Source organism: Helicoverpa zea, chromosome 24 (genome assembly GCF_022581195.2).
Source record: "Helicoverpa zea isolate HzStark_Cry1AcR chromosome 24, ilHelZeax1.1, whole genome shotgun sequence".
Taxonomy (NCBI): Eukaryota; Metazoa; Arthropoda; class Insecta; order Lepidoptera; family Noctuidae; genus Helicoverpa; species Helicoverpa zea.
Window position 1 is genome coordinate 6909738 of NC_061475.1, and position 24814 is coordinate 6934551.

Below are 24814 nucleotides of genomic sequence, written 5' to 3' on the forward strand. Positions count from 1 at the left end.
AGGTAATTAATACAGTGCCAAAACAGTAACAAAACATTAGTATGAAAAAATCAAGAATGCATCTAGCATTAACTACTAAATACCCAGATATAAACAATATCCTATGTTGATAGGAGGACAACATTTAACACTTATATTTTCACAACATTTGAACAAGACAGTTGGCATAGTAAACTATTTTATTTTTTAATAATATATAAATTGTGAACTAGTTTCATAACACCGATACGCCTAATGGATATTTTATTTTCTCTACATTATTATTTGGGGGTAGTCATGTGCAATCAATTATCACTATAAAGCTAAATAATATGTCATTGTGTGTCAATTCATTAAATAAAATTCGATTTGTCAATTCATAAGTGAAGTTCATTTGTTTTAAATTGGCGCCCAACGTGGTACTTTTTTAGGGTTCCGTACCCAAAGGGTAAAACGGGACCCTATTGTTTTCGATCCTCTGTCCGTCTGTCACCAGGCTGTATCTCATGAACCGTGATAGTTAGAGAGTTGAAATTTTCACAGATGATATACTTAAAACTAGAATAAAATAAACGTTTTGGGGGGCTCCCATACAACAATCGTAATTTTTTGTCCGTTTTATAAATAATGGTACGGAACCCTTCGTGCGATTCCGAATCGCACTTGGCCGGTTTTTTAATCTGCTGCCTTATTACAGAGAGCAAAAGATTTACAAACTACCCACTTTATAATAAGGATGTGAATAACATTGAAGAAGAGTTTATTAGTGAATTATATCAAGTATATTTGAGACCTTTTGTCTCTCTGTTTAAAGCTTGAAGGACGCCATGACTATTCTACTGAAATTTTGTATCTTTCTAATAACAACAACAAAAAAATCACACGTTTTTTTCACAAAAAAAATGCTGTATTAACATGAAAATTTAACCTTAATACATAAAATCATAAATAACAATCAACCAATCGAATCGCTTCCCGATACATTCATTCAAATCCTGTATTCTAAACAGATATGCTTTGGTCATATTATATCGAAGACTTACGCCTACATATCCATCGTTGTCACTTCATACCCTCAATTTTCTACCGTAGAATTTCCTGCACATAACTACCCACATTATAATACTGCGTAAGAGCAGACCTTGCGACAACCGCCGCGCCAAGTACCTGCCCTAAAATCAGTCAGTCGCTTGATCATGCCGCGTTATACTAACATTTAATCACAAAATTACTGTATGTATACATTCTAACATGAAGAAAGAGGAGACATCTTCAAAATATTTTATTTTAAACCATCTATGTAAAATGCTAAAGGTACCGTTAGCATGTGATGTGAGCTAATCTTATTTTATCCTTGGTCCAATGCGAGCTAACTTGGCATCTTATGTAATACAATAGCTTCGTTACAAACTTTTTTGAAAAATTAGTGTTTTACCCGCTTTTCGATAATGCGCGTCTCAACTACCCTACTTATAAGAAGCGGCCATTTTTATAAAAAAATAAAATTACATCTAAACATTCGACGTTTTTCGTTTTTGAGGTACTTAAAAAAGGTCGAATGATTTTTTTTTATAAGCAAGTACAAAAATGAGCCAATCATAAAATAGTTTACATATTTGAGGACTTATTAATAATAATATGGTTGGACATTCAATATACGTATTTAAATTGTTACGTGGAAACATGATAAGAAATTCTCCATAGGAAAGATATTGTTACGAGTCATACTCAATTTATTAGGTACAGTTAAAAACATGGTGTCAACTCTCCTATGAAAATTTTTAGACAATTTTTTTTCAATGTGCATTTTTCTATAAGACAAAGCTAACATTTGGATAAACATACATTCATATATTTCTCAATATACTTAAAGCTATTTGAGTTACATTCAAAATGTGCGTAATACCAACATTATTAAACGAAACAGTATGAAACAATTACATTTTAAAATTGGACTGACTCATATGTATGAAGTTTTTTTTTTCGAGTTTTTTTTTATACTGTTTCGTATAAAAATTTGGTTAAGGTGACGTCTTAAACAGAGACGTGCATTATCAAAGTATACATTAGCACACCACAATACGTTTCCATCGCGATACCAATACCACGGAATTAAGTTTTAATAAGCTCATAAAATTCGATATTCACCACAGACAGTAATATTTTGTATCCATTAATATATATTCATTAAGTATCTTAAAAAACACCTATTTTTTTTTTTTCATTTATACGGACAGATCCAAAGTTATACATGAGATAAAGACTAGCGATCATCATTCTGTTTTTTTCTTTAAATATTATTATAATAGTGTTCGCGCCTACAAAGCTTTGCTAAAAACAACAAAAATATAACAAGAACAATGATAATAAAAACAGAATGCAGTTAATAAGGGGCATTTTCACAGTGGCAGTGTTTGAGGAAATGCTAAATAAAAATAGTTGCATTGAATATATCAAGCGTTCTCTCGTCTTGTATGCGAGACCGGGTACCGTACAAAGGCTCATTTTGGTATTAATAATACATTCTTATGGCAAAATCATTTGAAAATCGACGTTCACTGTAATCGGACTAAATGTAGTGAGATTTCAAACACTGAACAAATAATGACTTAATACAAAATATCCCATTACATTTGTCTTGTTTAACTGAATAAAACACTGTCACTTAAAACTTAAATTATAATAAAATATACTTATTGGTGTCGACAAGTAGTGTTTAGCACCACATTACAATCTATACAATTACGTATGCCCTAACAAATCCAAGTGGCGCATCAATTCCTCACAGAAAAAAGGAAAGAGAAAAAATAAAAAAACAATTTCTCCCCGTGCTCAAAAACCTTTGCTTTTTAATACTTGTGTACGCACACCAATTACCTAAAATATGTAAAAAATTAATTCACCAACACTTATCAACTAGAAAAATATTTTAGAAATTCTCACTTACATTTACGAGGAACTGGCAAAATAAATCCTGTATTTTTTCCGTTTTTTTTTTTTCAATATTTTTTTTATTTATTTATTACCATATTTATTTTTATTCAACTCACAATTGAATACAAAAAAACCAGATTTGGTCCTCAAGTATAAAATTCATGATGCCATTCCTATAAATTGGACAGAACTATTCACTGTACGCGCGTATTGACGAGTAGCAAAAATATTAGTAGACTATGCACACTAAACAATGGCTCAAAATATCAAATCCACTAAATACCCAATAGAAAAAAAAAAACAATCTGCCTACGTGTTACGGCAAACCTCGTAGAAGCAATGTTAAACTTAAGAATCTATTAGAGTAAGATTAAAATGGTGGTTGACCGTTCGCGTCCGTAGACTGGCTCAAACATATCACAATAAACTACCTAATAGGACTAACCACCGTTATTGTCCACACTCATTCAACTATAAAATACTATCATTTGCAACTAATATTAAAAAAGAAACATCCCATTATAGCTTCACACCCAACGGAACTACGAATCCACAGTGTCAAAAAGTGATTAAAACTCTTTTAATAAGAAATGTTTAATTTAAGAGTATTGAGTGTCCCCGCATGCGGTCACAGGGCGGCTATAACGTCCGTATAACTATCCATCACCTAAGAAAGGACTGACACACCGATTATTATGCTAAATAGTTACATTTTTCATCTAAACGAGGATTCATTATACGGTTATATAACATGTAACTATCAGATTCGTACTATAAGCTTTAGGACCATCCACCTATGCCTATCGTCACCTAAACGCAAGGCTCAGATATCGAACACTACACAACTAGCATCATTTAAAATAGATAAAAAACCAACTACACATTACACAATTTTGCAGGAATATCTATCTAAACAGTGAGTTTTATGTTTTCCTACCAAGTTTTTTTTCCTTGTTCGGTTATTATTTTTTTTCATTTTTTATAAATATTCATCCGTAAATTATTATCAAATTTGATAAAGCTCTAAGATTGATCCACATTCACATAAAATTACTCAGGACACCGAGACACTGAAGCGTTATGAGTGTCAAAGTCTGACCACAACCGAAAATCTAACCGAATAAATATGCGACAACCTGTCATAACGATAAATGCGACCTAGCAAACCGTCGCTTACAAACACGGCGTTTAAAATTCGAGGAACATTTGTTAATAAAAAAAAAAACTTAAATATTAAAAACTCGGGAATTATTGTTAAGGTAACCGAGTCGAGACCTGACCGCGAAGCTATAGAATAAAATTAAGAGAACCATTATCCAGTCTTGCTAATGGTGTGACTACACGTTTTCTAAAAAAATAAACATATCTAGCTGAATTCTCTAACGTGATGTGACACACGATTTGTACATTCAGGATTTTAGGAGCGAAACCTTGAGGGAAAATCTGAGTACCTCGTAGAAACACTGGGGCAACGGTCGCTTCGGTCAAGCTACACTTTGGTCATATTTTTGGACTATCTTAACACCCGTTCACACTATCACCACAAAACGTTGCATATTTGACGAAAACTGTATTCACTAAAATCGAGTGTAAACAGGTCTAGCTGACAATTTTAAAACTTATAAGTAAAGGGGATCGCGGATATGTTTAGGCCATATAAAATGCTGGAAAAGCTAGTTTCAATAAAAGCGATTTTCCCTATAATAAAAAGGATTTGAGCAATACTTAAAATACCGAGCAACTGTCGAACCTAGTGTTTCTTTAATTTAAATGTTTTTACGACATATTGCCTTTTTGATAATTTTATTTCTTACATACAAATTGTATACGTCGTTTGTGATACTTGGCTTAAAAGGCGTAATCGCCAATGTCACTTACGCTATAACAATCATTTATCGTCGTGTTAAAAATGTAAGCACACATCTCACTTCTACAATATTTTTATCGAAATTGCTCAGCTGCTTCACACAAGGATTTCGCGAAAAATTGGCTCATACGCCTTTTAAGTTTTAATGTATCATAGTGCCTCAGAGACATATTATTTAAAAATTACTCTCAATCAACTTCAAAAAGGCAATATGTCCATAAAACATAGAATAAGGTGCACCGATACAAACATCGATATACGTATGAAAATATTTGCGAACATGTCTATTCACTAAAATCTCAATTCATCTAAACATTGACTAAATAATAAACAAAACAAATAACGCTATTATGATTATTCATGCATATTTTATACTACCTACAAAAATCTAGCGTTTGTTAGGTATCTTAGGTTTAATGCGTACATTGGCGAGCCTGGGTTTCGACAAATATATTTTTTAGAAACAAATTGCCTTGACTTCCATCAAACATATTATTATCATGTTATGAGAAAAATATTAAAAGGTCTTAACAGACGTTTTCCAAGTTTACAATTTCTAGTAAATAATTTAAATGACAGAGCTGAAGGTCGATACATCAATTATGATGTTTTATTAAAAAGAAAATGTTTTTTAATCTTCTTTTTTTTTACAATTTATTTATAAGCTAAGGACAGTCAAGGCAAAAAATCTTAAAAAAAGTATTCTCAAACCAGACATTTATAGTAAAATACTCAAACTTTACGTATAGTAAAAATTATTTCAAGCGACAATTGAGTATATTACTATATTAGACGATGTCACCTGCTATTTATATTCTATTAACATTTAATTCATAGAGCAATCTAGCACCGTTTTGTATACTCCATTGCAATGGGAAGACCAGTGGGCAAGATGACAAAATTTAAGTGCATATAATTATGGAATATTTTTTACTCATAATATTTTGTTGCATTTTATAAAGTTGTACATTGTGTATAAAGTACATATGTATGTATTTTTAGTCACTTTTTAAGTCGATACTTTTAACTTTTAAAATTTCTACAATGTAATCTGATCCCAAGGAAATTGAGAGCAGCCAAGGCCAATGAAAAGTGCATTACCAATTTAAGACGGTAATTTAGAGAGCAACAGTAATAAAAATATCGACATAAGCTATGCATGATTTCATTATGTTTGTGTATCATTCTGAAATGTCCCTTAAATTCATTAAAAAAAAGGCTGTTAATATTTTTTTCCAACCTCGACGTCATTCTAACCCACTGTGCCTATCATCGCCCCTCAGAATAGAATATAACTAGCAGATAACACGAGGAAGAGCTGCAGGACGAATTACTGATAAAATTTAGGAATTCCCTCGTTACACCCTTACCATAAGCGTTGGCTTTTAATTAAGTACTCCATAGATTTGGTATAATTCATTATCTTTTCTTTTTTTTTTCAATTTTTTTCTCACGTTAAGGACTAAGGACATTATTATTTTTTAAATATAATTATAGGTTATATCACACAATATTCTTAAAGATATGCTGTTATAAGCGTTGGTCATTGAAATTCTGAAATCATATTTTATATGTTTTTTTTTTTACGTAATATTTAGCGTTTACCCTTGAAGGAAGAAAATAATAAGAATAAGCTTGTTTTTGGAGATTGGTTCGTAAAATGCAGTAAGGAAGGCTTATGCTATGAAAAATTCCAATATTATATGGACGGAAGGTAACTGTTTATTGAGCTAAAACAAATTGGGCAAGTCGCGTTGGGGCGTTGAGTGTCACAGCCATTCAAATGTGAACAACTATTATTTTTATAGGCCAACATTAAAATGAAAACAAGACGATATAAATTTAAAATGTTTATCAATCATCATTAATGAAGTATTACATCACGGAGTACTAGACTCCACTATCAGATGTGTTATTTTGTTTTTAGCTCACAAAAGATTTTAGTAAATCCTCTCCTTCGCGTTTGCACATTTTTTACTTGCTTTTTATCTCATAAAGGGATTTCTTGTAGCTTTTATTCAATACTTACAATAAATCAACTGACCTAGTTGGTCATAATTATATTCTCGACAAAATCAATTACCTTTATAATTTTCAGCAACATTTCGTCTAATTCTTACAATCATGTATCAAAACAACGCCCCAAGCGTTAAATTTAATTTTAAAAGAAGCTAGCTGTGGCACTTTAGTTTCTCTTTCCTAAGAATATTCTAGAAACTCATAGCCTTTCGTACGATTGCCTATATGAATAGTGAACTATGTAAATAAATTCATTTGTCCAATTGAAAACTAAATAAATAAAGTGTCGGCTACAGTGAATATGCGAGGCGAAGCGATATGATGCGACTTTTTATAGCAATATTGCACGAGTGTAAATAATTTTTATCATTGCACAAACGAAAATCAACCACCCAGTTTATATTTTCAACTGAGATTTAAAGTTCATTTAATTTCCTAAAATATAATCAACATAAATATTTCATTTCTTTTTATAAATAATTTATTAAATAGCAAAGTTCATTTCATAAAATTTTTAGTAAAAATTTCATAGCGACGCATATTATAGCATCGCATTTCAGTGTAGCCAAGACCTAAATAAAGAATTCATTTAACAAATAATAAACTTTTTAAACAGCAATGACACTTAGTACCTTCAGTTTGCGCACGAAATAAGAAAATAAAATATAGAAAATTGTCTACATTGCAAGACAGTGATTTGAGGTAAATAGTTACTATATGGCAACATCGGAAAACAGTGAAGTAAAAAATCCTTTTTCTAAGTCATAAATATAGTTAGCTTTTTTTCGATAGGACGTGAAATAATTATTCTATCTACTAACTCGCTAAAAAACTAAACATTTTTTTTTTATAATATTGTGCTAAATATTTTTCTTTAAGAACAAGAATATCTTTGACTACATGCTATAAACGCTAAGTGCGAATCGATTGTACTAATATCCGTTAAATATATCAATTTATTGGAAGCATTTACGATAGGGGTCGGTTGGGTTCTCTAAAAATAGTCACTTGGGTCAAAGTATTTACGAGAGCAATTTTAGGCGTTCAACTCACAAATTTTCAAACAAGAAATGAAATCTGAATATTGTCTTGACTTTACGTCTCATAAATTCACTGAGTATTTTGTCCTTAATTATTTTATCGATATTCTTTCTTCAAACCAACCCCACTTGACGACCAGCACTACGAGTGCGTTAAAAAATAAATAAAGCTTATTGCACACGGAAATGCATCACGAGTAAGGTATGACTAAAAAAAAACTATGAAAAAATCAACGGTTTTTCAAACAACTTATCGAATGCTTGTACAACACTGCATAGGACTTAAAATGCATGCACATTTATATAGAAAGGCACTACAATCAACGAATACTAATAAAAAATCTATAGCCATTTCGTAATTGATTAAATAAATCTTTAAACGTAACACCCGGTTTCTGTAAGCGAAGATATATTTTACTGGACAACAAACCTTATTTGATTTCATCATCTCATTTCATTAAGAGTATACAAAGCGATTCAGAAACCGGCATTACTTATATTTAAACAAATAATATTAAATAACTAATATTTGTTCTTACATACTAAAAAACTAAAGATGGAAGATTTCATGTTACCCTATCATTTTGGTTAATATCTGCCTGAGCAGTTTGTGCACTGTACGAAATATTATTGTAACTATATATTCCGCGAGGGAATCCGGATTTACATAAAGCTTTTAATCCTTTAGTGATTCTGAGCGTCCACGCAAAATATGACTAATGAAAAATATATAAAACTAATATTATATCTGAACTGACTATTTCAGCAAGTCAATTCATTTTGGCCGTACATTTACTATAAGAACACAGGTGCATATATTTTACTAATAATAACGTTTCCTTGCACCGTAGCAGTGAGTTAAGGGTTAAAATGCTACAGTACAAATTAAAATTTATAAAGAATTGACGAAAACTAGCCGACCCGTCTTATGAAGCTTTTCAACCTCATTCAAGTAAAGTGAAAACATCGATATATCGACAATGCCAAAAATAAATGTACACCCCTTACGTTGTTAAGCAATTATTTAAATACCAAGCTGTAATGGGCGCAAATTGTATTTCAACATTTATCGATATCGATGTACCACCCTAAAAATCGATTCAGTACGTCCCAACATCCGAATAAGCACTAACTATTAACTATACAAATTCATTCGAATTTAAATTCATTGTTTTTTATATATTTTTTCTCAATTAAATAAATAAAAAGTGGTACACTTATACGCTAATAGTTCATAACTTCATTTCATATACTTCTTGTTTTCGCACGAAAGTGATATATTAAAATAGTGTCAACTAGTAATAACGTAGAACATCACATTTTCAAAGGGCTCTTGAGGTCGGTGTGAGCGAACAACTAACGAAAATTCAATCAATTTTATATTCATTAAATACTTTGTTTTTTATGTGTGACTAGAAACTGCTTTAAGTGTGTCAAGATTGGAAATAACAAAACCTCGGGTTCGATATTGAAAAATCCTTGAATATTTTTTGTATTGAATAGACTTCCAATCAAAATTTGAATTATTATTATTCGATTCGACGACTTTGCTTGCACGCGTACTACACCTATACTAACGCATCTAGAACATTTAATTTAAAAAGCGATCTACCGTTCCTAATGCAAAATCGACAACCTCACTTTTCAAATCAAAGTTTCAAGGCCTTCGCTCACACCGTATATTTTGGCAAGTGTCCGCAACGGCCAAATTAACACCCCTTTTTATAATACTTTAAACATTATTCCGGCTAAGCACGATGAATAAATAACGCAATTCTGATACTGGCAATATTTAACCTACACACAGAGTAATAATTTATGTAGTTATTATTTATTTAACTCGTAGAATAACCGTGGTCTCTATATACCTGTTTTAGTCTTTGTCCGAGTACACTTTTTAGAATTGTGTTGGCTTTGCGATACATTTTAAGGTATATCTTTGGAGATTTTGCACAGTTAAAACAGTATTTTTTGAAATCTATGAAAGTACAAAAAGATTGTGCAAACAGACATTTTGTCATGTCGAAAATAAGCTTAGGGAGTTACAAATGTCCATGTTTGGGCAATATTTATGTTTATAAGAATTGAAATATACCTCAAAAGTACCAGGAGCCCATAAATGCATAGTAAGTACAATAATAAAAAGTGTAACTCTGTAATCCCTACAATATTTGTATGCTGATATGATATCATTATGATAGCAACATTCTTTGCATAACCAGTGTTGCCAACTAAAGTATGAAATATAGATAATTAAAACTTTGTAAATGGCATATGAGAAAATTGGTCTAAAGATCAGTAGGGTACATTTATAAGCTCATAATTCGATAACTGCTTTTAGGAAAACTACAGGGTACCAAGCACACAGATTTAAAATCTAGACACCGATATATTTTAAAAACTTCACCTATTATAATATAATCAACATTTAATATGATTATAGCATTATTTCTCGAACTATATTCCATACTTTAGCTGTTTAATATCATACATGATAAAAATGCTTTTGCTAAATTGGCTATAGAGCGTTTTAAAATGGTGATTTTAACCTTATTACAATGGGTACAGAATACATTCTTGTTTGACTCTGTTTAAAAGTCGAGAAAAACATGTTTAATTGAACTTAAAAAAAAAAAAACAAAACTGAGCATAGTATTGTGACGATATTTGAGCGTAAGGTATAAAATAGGTTTTTAGTCCAACTGTTAATTTCAGAATATTGAGCGAAGCATGAAATTTGAAAATGCTCAAATTATACATGTTTTGGTCAACTTTTGATTGCACCATAAAATGCAAATTGAAAACTTTAAATATATTATATATCTATTTCTTTCTTTGAACATTTTAAGCGTAATTCTAAACATGGCAGTTTTGAGTTGAGGTCATAGAGAATATATTTCTAATTAAAACTCTTTTTGATAATTTCATGCGCAATTTTCAGTCTGTCTAGACATATTTCAGATATATTAATACATTTGCAGTTTTTAATGCATTTTAAGGTGTAAACAGACTCGTTACATATCGTATTGTGTAAGGTTTTTATCACATCATTGACGTAAATTCTGTAAGTTATATTGAACCTTATTTGAGTGTGAAGAAAGTCTGGTTTTAATTGAAGACATAATATATTATTTTTACATGCTAAAATCACGATATGAGCTTTTAGTCCCAGTTGCAACTTAATGTAACATTTTAAGTACAAATTATAGAAATTGAAAGTCCGTGTGGATTTGATTGAATCAAGTAATTTTCAAATTTATACCTTTAACATAGTCAACTTTTTGTGCTAAGCCCATTAAAATCAACATTCTCATAAGAAAATCAGGATATTTCTTCATTTCGCAAATTAATCAATTTTCAACCCATTTCCCACTCAAATAAGGTCCAAAAAACCACCTTAATTAATAGGTCCAGTAGCCAAATAATGGTAGGGGTGTCGGTTATGCATGAATCTAGTGTCATACCTCTGGTTTTTCTGATAGAAGTCGCTTCGTACTTTCCTATAGTTCTGAGTACGGCGTTGTTGAGATTTGTCGGGTTTTTCAGTCTGTTTTGAGGCGGTTTTAGCCGCTTCGTTTTTGGTTTCAGGCTTTGTTTGTGCTTCGGCGGGAGGTTTATCCTGAAAGTTGAAAGTTTTGTTGTTACTGTTTTTATTCGAGGGGTCTAAGAGTACAGTTTATGGTATGAAGTACTAGAAGAATATCCTTAAACAAGGCAGAACGCTATACATATTTACCGGTTTGATGTGTTTTTAAAACTAGAGTATGGAGGACATACGCATATACGCTGGAAATAGTGCGATTGACTTGTTAGTTTCAAATGCGAATGTGCCTCTCACAATCGCAACTATTACACTCCCACGAGATAAGAGACAAGATTGCAAGATAATAATGTCATACCTCAGTATGTCGAACGTCAATCTAACCAAGGGATATTGAGTTTTTTTATTTTTTTTATTCGGAAAACAAACAGTTTTACAAAAAAACACTTAAACTACAATTTATGATAACTTGAAACCAATTACATGTTTTCGCATATCAATACCTAGCTTGTCTGCTTAATCCAAACAATAAAAACGTAACACGACATCAATACAAAATACAAACAAAAACATACAATTATCGAACCACATCAAACCAGCTCTTAGCAAGTGTTCCTGCGAATACCCGTGGCTTAGCGGTAAATAGGTCAAGTTCCGAAAAGTCTGCGAGTGTATTAAAGGTCTTTGCTGCTCTGACAAAGTATGAACTTTGTCGGTAATTAGTACTACAATGTGGGACATTAAGGTAGAGAGCTGGTATTCTAGGCAACCTTTTAGGAACGCGTAATCCAATTTTCGAGTGAAGGGTAGGAGAGTCAATATGTGATTGAGCCAATTTAACAAGAAATGTAACATCTGCTATCATCCTCCTCTCTTTAAGGCGTAAAAGGTGATATCTTTTGCATCTGTATATGTAATTGCAATCATATGTGCCACATTTATATTGGAGATATCTGGTAAAATTTTTCAAATTGATTCAATTCTTGAGTTATAAATATCGTACCGAGGATTCCAAACCTGCGAACAGTATTCGAGTGAGCTACGGACAAACAAACAGTATAAAATTTTAATAATTTTGACACTAGAGAACTGAGAACAGGTTCTTTTTAAAAAGCCCATGGCTTTATAGGCCTTATTGGCTATGTAATCGATATGCTTCTCATACGTAAGTTTTGAGTCATGTATTACACCCAAGTCTCGTATGTAGTTTACACGTTTTAAGTTATGACTGTTTAAGGTGTAGTTTTGGACTATGATGTTGGTTTTACGTGTGAATGTAATTAGGAAACATTTTGATACGTTGAGGTCTAGATTATTTGATGTACAGTAGCTCTCAAGTCTTGCCAGGTCTTGTTGCAAAAGATAACAATCATCAATATTGCGTATTTGTTTAAAAATCTTCATGTCATCTGCGTAAAGTAAAAATGACGAGTTATGAAAGCACATGTTAATATCATTTATAAAAATGTTAAAAAACAAAGGACCAAGCAAAGATCCCTGGGGAACTCCAGAAGGAACTACGTGCCATGAAGATACAATGCCATTGATTGCGACAGCTTGCGAACGATTTCGTATATATGAGGTAACCCACCGATACAAGTTACCATGGATACCTACCTGCCTGCAAGATCTTTTGTAAGAGTATAGAGTGATCTATGCGGTCAAAACATTTACTGTAATCAGTAAAGATACAGTCTACCTGACCGCCATTTATTTATTTATTGTTGTCTGGGTAACTGGGTTGAGGAGGTCAGATAGGCAGTCGCTCCTTGTAAAGCACTGGTACTCAACTGCATCCGGTTGGACTAGAAGCCGACTCCAACATAGTTGGGAAAAGGCTCAGGAGATGATGATGGGTAATTACATCCAAGGGGGATTTGCTCTTTTCTGAGATAGTTATCGGACTCGAGTAAAATCCCAAAAAACACCTTCAGTAATATTTTTCTTTGTACATACCTCAGTAGATTCAGCAGTGGGAGCGGGCTGGGGTTTGGCGTTGGCATTGTCCTGTGTGCTGGGAGACTTGGCCGCCGGCGTCTGCGGCGATACCGGGGATGCTGCTTCTGTCTGCTGATGAAAAAAGTTATTATTTTAAGAGATAAAGTTTGAAAAAATATTTTCTTTCAAATTCGTCTTGATATGCCCAGAGAGGTTTAATTATATACGAAAACATTATATTTATTGGTTTCAAAAAATCCTTTCAGGTACCCCTGTAAAACTCGTAAAATTTTCACAAAAAAAAGTAACAACAAAAGATAGTAATTAATTTGTGAAAGTAGTAATATTTAATTGTTACTTAGTACTTAGTTTTAAAGTTTTATGTTGTGTTCTGCTTTGTTTATTTTTTTTTCATTTTCAAGTTTCTTACGCAAGATACAAGATTTTTTTATTTGTATAAATATGAGTGTACATAGAATTCTATATAACATAGAATATTACGCAGGGTGATATAAAAATAATATAAAGTGAGTTCAACATATTTTTAGGAAGGAATGTACCTATTTTGATTTATGTAATTGACTCTTGAAGTAAAAAAAAGTAAATCAAATAAACATGTTACCGCAACAGTATCATTATGGCTATCTCTCTCAGTGTCGGGATGCGGCGCCAGCGCCACCGTCAGCGTGAGGTCGCACCACATCGCGCAGCGAGCACGCCGGGCACAGATGCTCAGCTGCTTCACTGCTTCCGCTAGCTGCAGGATCGCTGGGGGAGAAGATAGTAACACATTACACCTCGACCTTTGAAGACCTCGTTGACGCAATGGTCCATGCCTATCTGTCGAACTGATAGTCCATGGACTATCAGTTATATAAACTATAATATGTAAACTATCAGGTAACATATTATAGTTTATCAGTTGTCATAAAACACATAACACAAGCTAGTAAATAGCTTACCATCCATGGGGACCAATAGTGTGTGAAAGTACCGCGATTTTATTTACGTAATAAAAGTTTGAACTATTGTCAATGAGAGTGTCAAAGAATAATAATTCCATTATTCAAGTAAAAATACACCATAAAACTATTACGCCAACGTCATGATCTAGTACGCTACTTATACAGTAGTAAATAATGTGTAATGCTGTACTTGATTGCTAATTCGAAGCGCTACGCCTACCCAGCTTGAGCATAGCACTACAGCGTAGCACAACGCCGCGTAGTACTACGTTTAGGGATGATTTATATTAGGCCGGGCCATGTCCGGGGCGTGCCGTGTACGTGGATGTGAAACCATGTTCATACGTCGTTCATACATTTTGTATGAAGCAGTTTATATTACACAGTGCATGATCCGTGGTTCGTCCGGGACACAAACGACGCTCGTCTTTAGAATTTCGTAAAAGCCCGGACACGGCCCGGCCTAATATAAATCATGCCTTACCTAACTTCCGCGTAGCGTTACTCTTACCTAGCTTTAGCGTAGCACTACGCTTACCTAACTTCAGCGTAGCACTACACTTACCTAGCTTCAGCGTAACACTACACTTGATTATCTTTAGCGTAGCGCTACACTTACCTAACTACGGCGTAACGCTATGCATACCTATCTTAAGCGTAGCACTACCGACGCTCAGCGTAGCACTACGATTACCTAGCTTGAGCGTAGGGCTACTACGGCGTCAGGGCTACGCTCGGTACTGATACATACGGTCAGGGCGGGGCTGCGGGCGGTGCGCGTGGTGCGGCGCGAGCTCGCGGCGACGCGCGGCCTGCACGCCGCCCACGGCGCTGCGCCACGCCAGCATACCTAGCTACGGCGTAGCGGCACGCTCGGTACTGATACATACGGTCAGGGCGGGGCTGCGGGCGGTGCGCGTGGTGCGGCGCGAGCTCGCGGCGACGCGCGGCCTGCACGCCGCCCACGGCGCTGCGCCACGCCAGCATACCTAGCTACGGCGTAGCGGCACGCTCGGTACTGATACATACGGTCAGGGCGGGGCTGCGGGCGGTGCGCGTGGTGCGGCGCGAGCTCGCGGCGACGCGCGGCCTGCACGCCGCCCACGGCGCTGCGCCACGCCAGCATACCTAGCTACGGCGTAGCGGCACGCTCGGTACTGATACATACGGTCAGGGCGGGGCTGCGGGCGGTGCGCGTGGTGCGGCGCGAGCTCGCGGCGACGCGCGGCCTGCACGCCGCCCACGGCGCTGCGCCACGCCAGCATACCTAGCTACGGCGTAGCGGCACGCTCGGTACTGATACATACGGTCAGGGCGGGGCTGCGGGCGGTGCGCGTGGTGCGGCGCGAGCTCGCGGCGACGCGCGGCCTGCACGCCGCCCACGGCGCTGCGCCACGCCAGCATACCTAGCTACGGCGTAGCGGCACGCTCGGTACTGATACATACGGTCAGGGCGGGGCTGCGGGCGGTGCGCGTGGTGCGGCGCGAGCTCGCGGCGACGCGCGGCCTGCACGCCGCCCACGGCGCTGCGCCACGCCAGCATACCTAGCTACGGCGTAGCGGCACGCTCGGTACTGATACATACGGTCAGGGCGGGGCTGCGGGCGGTGCGCGTGGTGCGGCGCGAGCTCGCGGCGACGCGCGGCCTGCACGCCGCCCACGGCGCTGCGCCACGCCAGCATACCTAGCTACGGCGTAGCGGCACGCTCGGTACTGATACATACGGTCAGGGCGGGGCTGCGGGCGGTGCGCGTGGTGCGGCGCGAGCTCGCGGCGACGCGCGGCCTGCACGCCGCCCACGGCGCTGCGCCACGCCAGCATACCTAGCTACGGCGTAGCGGCACGCTCGGTACTGATACATACGGTCAGGGCGGGGCTGCGGGCGGTGCGCGTGGTGCGGCGCGAGCTCGCGGCGACGCGCGGCCTGCACGCCGCCCACGGCGCTGCGCCACGCCAGCATACCTAGCTACGGCGTAGCGGCACGCTCGGTACTGATACATACGGTCAGGGCGGGGCTGCGGGCGGTGCGCGTGGTGCGGCGCGAGCTCGCGGCGACGCGCGGCCTGCACGCCGCCCACGGCGCTGCGCCACGCCAGCATACCTAGCTACGGCGTAGCGGCACGCTCGGTACTGATACATACGGTCAGGGCGGGGCTGCGGGCGGTGCGCGTGGTGCGGCGCGAGCTCGCGGCGACGCGCGGCCTGCACGCCGCCCACGGCGCTGCGCCACGCCAGCATACCTAGCTACGGCGTAGCGGCACGCTCGGTACTGATACATACGGTCAGGGCGGGGCTGCGGGCGGTGCGCGTGGTGCGGCGCGAGCTCGCGGCGACGCGCGGCCTGCACGCCGCCCACGGCGCTGCGCCACGCCAGCATACCTAGCTACGGCGTAGCGGCACGCTCGGTACTGATACATACGGTCAGGGCGGGGCTGCGGGCGGTGCGCGTGGTGCGGCGCGAGCTCGCGGCGACGCGCGGCCTGCACGCCGCCCACGGCGCTGCGCCACGCCAGCATACCTAGCTACGGCGTAGCGGCACGCTCGGTACTGATACATACGGTCAGGGCGGGGCTGCGGGCGGTGCGCGTGGTGCGGCGCGAGCTCGCGGCGACGCGCGGCCTGCACGCCGCCCACGGCGCTGCGCCACGCCAGCATACCTAGCTACGGCGTAGCGGCACGCTCGGTACTGATACATACGGTCAGGGCGGGGCTGCGGGCGGTGCGCGTGGTGCGGCGCGAGCTCGCGGCGACGCGCGGCCTGCACGCCGCCCACGGCGCTGCGCCACGCCAGCATACCTAGCTACGGCGTAGCGGCACGCTCGGTACTGATACATACGGTCAGGGCGGGGCTGCGGGCGGTGCGCGTGGTGCGGCGCGAGCTCGCGGCGACGCGCGGCCTGCACGCCGCCCACGGCGCTGCGCCACGCCAGCATACCTAGCTACGGCGTAGCGGCACGCTCGGTACTGATACATACGGTCAGGGCGGGGCTGCGGGCGGTGCGCGTGGTGCGGCGCGAGCTCGCGGCGACGCGCGGCCTGCACGCCGCCCACGGCGCTGCGCCACGCCAGCATCGCGCTCTCCACCTCGCTGTGTGGCGCACTGGGGACAAATATTACTTGTGTTCATTTCTGAGGGTCAGGCTTCACGGTCCGGGGCTACGAGATTACCGGGGCTGCGGGATTGTTCGAAAGAGTTACCGCGGCCCTGGTACATAAAAAGCTTACAACGGAACACAACGGTTTTTAGTCAGTAAGAGTCTGATAATCCTTCACCGCTGCTAACCCACAGCGGGAGGGGTCATTTGATGACATTTGGCGTAGTTAAAGAAAAAAAAGGCCTCACGGTGCGGCACCGCACCGCACTGGCGGCCACATGAGCAGTGCGGCGTCGCAATGTTCTGAGCGGTTTTATTTCTTATTTATTTTATTTTTTTCTATGTGTTAATCGACATATTAGGTCTTTACCTATGAAATTGCAGTTCTGCGGTAATGGCCATTTCAAATCATAATATTTTTTGTTTGGCTAAGAATTGTAATTTCAAATTAATTTTATTAAAAAAGCATGGAATTCATCTTCCAAAAGTAGTCATTAGTTTATTGATTAGTGCTACATTGTCATCGCATTTCAATCTTCTTCTTCATCGTGGATACGTTAAAAAATCAAGTAATTATGGAATATGAGTACCGTGGTGCAGCAACGCGGCACAAGCGGCACGTAACATCAACGACGTTTACGGAGCTAACATTGCTAACTAACGCATCACCTGTTATTGGTGTGCTCGCTTCCGTTTTGGAAATTTCGACCTGAAAGTTGAACCGAAGACATTGGTCTACAACGATGAATTAATGGCGATTGTGGAAGCTGATGATACACAATCTACGGCTAAAGCTTTCGACGTTAGCGTCAAATCAATATTGATCCATTTGCGTCAAATTGTCCAGGTAAAAAAGCTTAAGAAATGGGTGTCCCACGAACTCAATGAACGCTAGCGCGAAGTGCGCGTCGAGACGTGCCTTGCACTGCTCAACAGACACACAAATGAATGATTTTTTCCGTCGTCCGCCAGTCACCAGACCTTGCGCAAACACACTACAACTTTTTCCAGAATTTGGATAAGTTTTTGTCGGGTAAAAAATTAAGTACCCGAGAGGCAGTAAAAAATGCCTTTGAACAAATGGTTGCCTCCCGTCCAGTTAATTTCTTTAAGAAGGGCATCAATTCACTGCCACTGCGTTGGCAAAGAAGCATTGATTGCATAGGTAATTACTTTGATAAATAAAAATAAAAAATACATGAAAAAAAAAAACGTTTAAATTTTTTCATACAAAACGGCAATTTCATAGGTAAAGAGACCTATTATATTAACCAGTATATCAACGTATTTAATTTAATGTGATTAGGTACGACACACTGTATGTAGGAAACCGTTGCGGCACTGCTCAGGCGTCGCACCGCGCTGTTTTATTTAAATATTACCTATTTATTTACTACTTAACAGTTTATGTACAGTCACACAGAACACAGACAAGAAGCAAAATAGAACAAATAGTACAAAGACACAGCTTATTAAAAAAATCTCTTCCAGCAGACCCGTTATGGGAGAGTGGGAGTTAGAATAAAAAAGAGATACGGGTAGATTATTGCTATAACAAGGCTCAAAAAGCTCATCTTTGGACCACCAAATTTCGCCATAAAAATCACACTTACATCTCAGCCAGATTATTAACATCGTCCTTCCACGAGGACGGTTCGAAGGTCGCCGGGTCGACTCCTTCCTTCTCCTTTTCAGTGACCTCCTGTCCTCGTTTCAGTACGGTGATTTTGTTCTCTTCGGGTTTGTTAGGCTTCTTATTTTGTGCCACGCAGACGCTAGCGCGAAGAGTCTCCATTTTACCCATTAGGGTTAATACCTGTTGAAGATAATTTTAAGTTATTTATACGATTTTCTTTATTATGTCATCAATGGTCGCATCTTATTCTATAAAGACACATGTCAACTTGGGAAAATAATACCGAATCTTTAATTCAAATGAAATGAGTAAATTCAGCTTCAGCCGGCTTACATACAGGAGTTTTACATTATACAATGTGTTACACATCAAAATAATGTCTATGATTAATATTTTTGCAAACTTGTTAAAAAAACTCTTAGCTCATCAAAAGTAGGAGTCTATCGACTTATAAAGGGATAGACGACTCTCGAAACAGATTTATCAATGTTCTATGTCACAATACTGACCTTAGTATGTTCCCTCAGCATATCGACAGTAAGTCTATCGACCCTCGTAGGGCAGGGCGGCAGCCTGGGCACGGGTATGGAGTTAGACGACGACACAGCCCGACCGGGGTAAGCGAGGGCCAGTCTTGCTTCAGTACGTTTGCGTTCTAACTGACGCCATTGTTAGACTATCGACACTGATTTATCGAGTTTTACTGTTACAACACTAACCTTGGGGTCCTTCAGCATATCGACCCCTGTAGGGATGTGCGGCTGTCGAAACAGGTTTATCGATGTTTCATTTTTAGAACACTGACCGATGTTCTCTCAGAATATCGACTCTTGTAGGGATGGGCGGCTGTCGGACTACATCTATCGATGTTCTACTTCACAATACTGACCTTAGTATGTTCCCTCAGCATATCGACAGTAAGTCTATCGACTCTGGTAGGGCAGGGCGGCAGCCTGGGCACGGGTATGGAGTTAGACGACGACACAGCCCGGCCGGGGTAGGCGAGGGCCAGTCTTGCTTCAGTACGTTTGCGTTCGCGTTCTAACTGACGCCACTGTTCGTAGCACGCGTCGAGACGAGCGTGGAGTACGCCTGATGAGGTAGCTGCACTTCTGTTGAGAGAAAATGGATAAACAGCATCATTTCTAGGATAATAAATGTGCTTGGTGAATAAATGGATATAAGTGAAGTAAAGTAAGGTGATAAGTGAAGTAAATGGGTCGTAGGGTTGACAATCGTATAGCTGCTTCGTATGGTTTGAACTACATAGGGCTTTCACACCAGTGGTTTTTCCTACCCTCGGTTTTTTACACGCTGTGCAATCTGCTCGGAAGTCAGCTAGTATGAAAGCGCTTTAGATAATGAAGGAATTATTGTACAAACTATGTATATGTATATAAAGTTGTACTTCATAATATTTATGCAAAAGTTCCTTAGTTGATGAGTGATACTGAGAGCGATTCATAATGATCACTTACCTCATATTCCTCATAGCGTAAAATGGTGCCAAAAGAGGTAGATCTAGCATTGGTGATGGCAACACTGGCGGTGGGACCGGTGGGCTTGGGCCTAATAGCGCGCCCAAACCTGAAAAAAATCATTTTATATTGGCAACACTTACAAAAAGTCGAAGGAATAAGTGAGAAATATGAATGTTTATCATTATTTTTTAGCCTTACTGCCAAGGGTTATGTTAATTTTTCTTTATATTTCAACTACACGCAACCACAATTATTTACTCATGGAAAAATTCATATTTCTCACCTTGAACCCACGTATTATATGCACTAACTGGCTATACAATGGTGTACCTAACTTCATTACAAGATGGCTTGCTGATTCACTGAATAATAAAAGCACATCAAGGCCTTACGTTGAATAGTCAATGATTTTCAGCGAATATCAAATGTGTAATATTATACTTTTGTGCAGGTAACACAATACAATGCCTTTTTTCATGAAAGGACTAAGTAGAAACTATGCTTTATTTATTACAACAGACTTTCGATTTTTAAACTTTTTCACAAGTACTGACCTCAAATGGGGCCAGTCGAAGGGCAAAAATTAAATAAAGAAATGAGCCACTTACCAAGATTAAAGGGGTTATTCTCGTGCAAAAACGACACGTCGACATTCAACTGGCTTGGCGGTGGTCGATTCCGCATCAACAGGCTCATTTGTCGAGCCAACTCCTGATTCTGTCTCATCATAGCTGCTTGCTGCAAATTATCACGACCCATATTCTCAAAATTCGTCCTCTCATTCATACTCCCATTCCCTCCTTGGAAATTGTCACGAGACATCATAGGATTCATATCACGTCTTTGCATCAAATCGTTCTGGTTGTACCCGTTCGATCGATTGTAGTTCATCGAATTCGCGGCCGAAACGGGCGTCGATTGATTCGAGAAATCGAAGTTTTGGCCCATTGGACTCCTGTCGTTCATTTGTGCCATCATATCGTAGAAGTTGTTCTCCCCATAGTTCCTATTTGGGGGCATTTGTTGGAAGTTTCGGTTGCAGAACATTTTGTTCCTGTCTTCTTGCCTGAAATCTTCGTTCTGGTAATGGCCATTTAAATCCATCGGCATACGCAAATCAACGTTATTAATGCCGTTTTCTTCACGAGATCTATCAGAAGACAGGTTTAGTTGGTTCAGATATGACAGTATTTCTGTCTCCTGGTTCTGCTCTTTCATGTAATTATCAAACTTGTTGGGAAACCTCTGTGAATTATTGAACGGGGTCTCAAAGTTCGTGTTGAAATTCATATCGAGGTTTAGACTGTTCGGTCTGCTGAAATTGTTCACTGAGAACATATTGGTTTCAGGCAAAGAATTTCTTTGGTTCGGTTCGAAGAAATTGTAGTTGTTGAATTTTTCGTCGTATTTATTCGGCGTTGAGAACTGTGCACCGCCTATTTCTTGTGCCGCCAATCTAAGTAGATTGAGTTGTTCCTGCGTGACTGTGTCTGCGGAGGTATCGGGGACGCTATCGATCCCCAATAACGCGCTCACATCGTTGTCGTAATTGACAAAACCGTTTGTATTACCGAACCCGTTTTGTAAGTTGAAGTTGAAGCCATTTTGGTCGGATTGGTTGAAATTGTACAGTTGGTTGTTCTGATAAGAGTTGTAAGGCGGTGGTATGAATGAGTTCCCTGTATCATTTTTGGGATATTGGCTGTTGGATTGTATACTGTTTAGAGTTTTTTCCGGTGGTTGTAGAGAGCTGAAAGGAATAAAAATAAAGACATAAAATATGTATCATGTGAGCGGTTTTGAGTTACATTTTATGCTAAACATGTTAGAGACAACTTAGTTATCGGAGCGCGTCCTAATTCGCTGCCGAGCGACGTAGACGATATATTTTAGAATAAAATTGTATGCCTGACTTTTACTCAGCTACATTAAAAGGAAGAGTTATATTATGTATTTTTGCTCTAAGGGAATTTGCAGAAAATTTGTATGTTTCTAAGTCAAAAGATTTTTCGAGGAACCAATATTCCGTTGAATTTCTAAGGACTCATATTTTTGTAATACCGAGTGTTTGTACGCAACAAGTCAAAATATCATGTCAAGTGATAGTAAAAAATTATTTGCACTGTAAATAATGCAGTACTTTTATTGTCACATTAGTCACTCACTAAATACCGTTATGTCGCATTTATTATTTTAGTGCAGTCTTTTGTGTTCATTTAGTATTCATGATAACTACTGCCATCAATATTTAATTTTATTGAAACTTTTGAAGAACATCTGATAGTTATTTTGGAAATATACATGACATATTACAAGTAAATCTTTGATAAGTATTTTATAAAATTACAAGTATTGTGACCATTCGATTAATTTCACGGAACGACATCTAAAGATTACATATCCTTGCGCATTTAACGACTGATAATAAAATATCTTTGAACGTTAAACAAAGCAGGTCGGGTCACTGGACCATATAACAAAATTATAACAATACTAGCTGTTGCCCGCGACTTCGTCTGCGTGGACAACATACAGACAAACAGATAAATAGACATACAGACAAAAATTCTAAAAACTACATATTTGGGTTCAGAATTGATTATGGATCACCCCCCAAGTATTCTTTTAAAAAATATTCAATGTACAGTTTTGACTTTCCTATCATTTTATTATATGTATAGATTGTTGTTAAATACAGTTTTTGTCAAATAAGGTTGCTACTCTGAAGTTGGCTTCAAATGACTATAGAACAAAACACTGTTACGCATGCGCGAGGCAACAAATGACTGACTTCTGAGTGGACCAGATATTTGACGAGAGCTGCAGCTCTATTCGTACATTTTGACTCATTATGAAGTTACACTAGAATTAGAATACTTTAAACAAATAATTTTAATTTCGATGCAATATTTTTATGCGTCTTATTTGATGCCTAAATTGATGTTTGATAAAGAAAAGATAACTGGAGGTCACGGTGCCCTTAGAATGTCCTTCTTAAAAAAGAGTATTACGTCAACAATTTGGCATTGTTTGAAGCAATTTAAATGCGTTCTTTCAGAAGTTTAGTTTAAATAATGTAGGTAATTGGATTTTGGTACTTTCATATGATTTTTGTCGTAGGCCTTGTCGTTTGTATAGCTCACTTACTAAATGATCACATACTTAACTATTGTAAAGAATAAATTAATTTTGTTTGAGCTTTCAAGCATAAACTGCTGAACTCATAGAGATGAAAACTGTCCTGAAAACGCTGAAGCTCCGTTACCAAACTCAAAGTCGCGGGCGAAAACTCGCAAATTTTTTTTCCCCCTTTTTTGGACCTATAGCTATTATTTACGCATAAGAAGTAAGAGGCGAAAGCTAGTTACTATTACAAAGTGCACTCTGCTATGATCCTTATATTATCCTTTACATCTACCAAATTGACAGATCTAGGGCACGAGTATATTTCGTCCCTGACCTCTTACAAGGATAGCACAATTAAGGTCAGGCTGTCCTTCAAGAACGAAGATGGGTTTGTTTACCTACTGTCGAAAAACGTGTAATCTACAAATTATATACTCAAATATTTGGATTTGTGGATGTGGTCAGTGTTTTTAGGGTTCCGTACCTCGAAAGAAAAAAACGGAACCCTTATAGGATCACTTTGTTGTCCGTCTGTCTGTCTGTCTGTCTGTCTGTCTGTCTGTCTGTCTGTCTGTCTGTCAAGACCCTTTATCTTAAGAACGCGTGGACGTATCAAGCTGAAATTCACATGAAATACTCGGGTCTATTGTCCCTTTAGGCTGTGAAAATATCAAGCTTCTAAGCCAAGCCAATCAAAAGATACAACCGATTATGTCGATATTTTCAACAAATTCTCGACACTCGCAAAGGAATCAAAACCTACAGGGTACTTCCCGTAAACTCAGAATCTTGAAATTTGGCATGAAGCATTGTTATATAATGCAAATATAGGAAAAATTGCGAAAATCTCTTTTTTTTTTGTTATATAATATAATAAAAATATTTTAATAAAATGAAACTTACTACCTTATTTCTCACGAACGAATAAAGGTACCAAATTGAAATTTATACCAAATACCTAGGTCTATTGTCCCTTTAAGCAATGAAAAAATCAAACTTCTAAGTTAACGCGATCAAAAGATACAGCAGTTTTACCAACACCTTAGACGAATTTCCGTCACACGCTAGGGAATCAAAACCTACAAGGTACTTCCCGTGAACTCAGAATCTTAAAATTCGGCACGAAGCAACGTTATATAGTACAGATAAAGGAAAAATTGCGAAAATGATAAATTTGAAGTTAAATAAAATAT

At 38.5% G+C, this 24814-nt stretch overlaps 1 protein-coding gene across 3 annotated transcripts in view; it reads right to left on the minus strand.

Annotated features, from left to right (window-relative positions):
- Window positions 1-873: 873 nt before the first annotated feature.
- The window catches only part of LOC124642499 (putative uncharacterized protein DDB_G0282133), a 40646-nt gene continuing 16705 nt past the window's right edge, over window positions 874-24814 (minus strand). For 2 of the 3 annotated variants that reach the window (XM_047180965.1, XM_047180964.1), the window contains exons 3-7: window positions 21104-22245; window positions 20493-20601; window positions 19904-20126; window positions 18992-19194; window positions 15156-17383 (exon numbers count right to left, since the gene is read on the minus strand). In XM_047180965.1, the coding sequence (XP_047036921.1) occupies window positions 17122-17383; window positions 18992-19194; window positions 19904-20126; window positions 20493-20601; window positions 21104-22245 (1939 nt within the window). In that variant the 3' untranslated portion in view covers window positions 15156-17121. Of the gene's footprint in view, window positions 11459-13336; window positions 13451-13940; window positions 14087-15155; window positions 17384-18991; window positions 19195-19903; window positions 20127-20492; window positions 20602-21103; window positions 22246-24814 lie in introns of those variants that run through there. The other variant, XM_047180966.1, reaches the window with a different exon arrangement.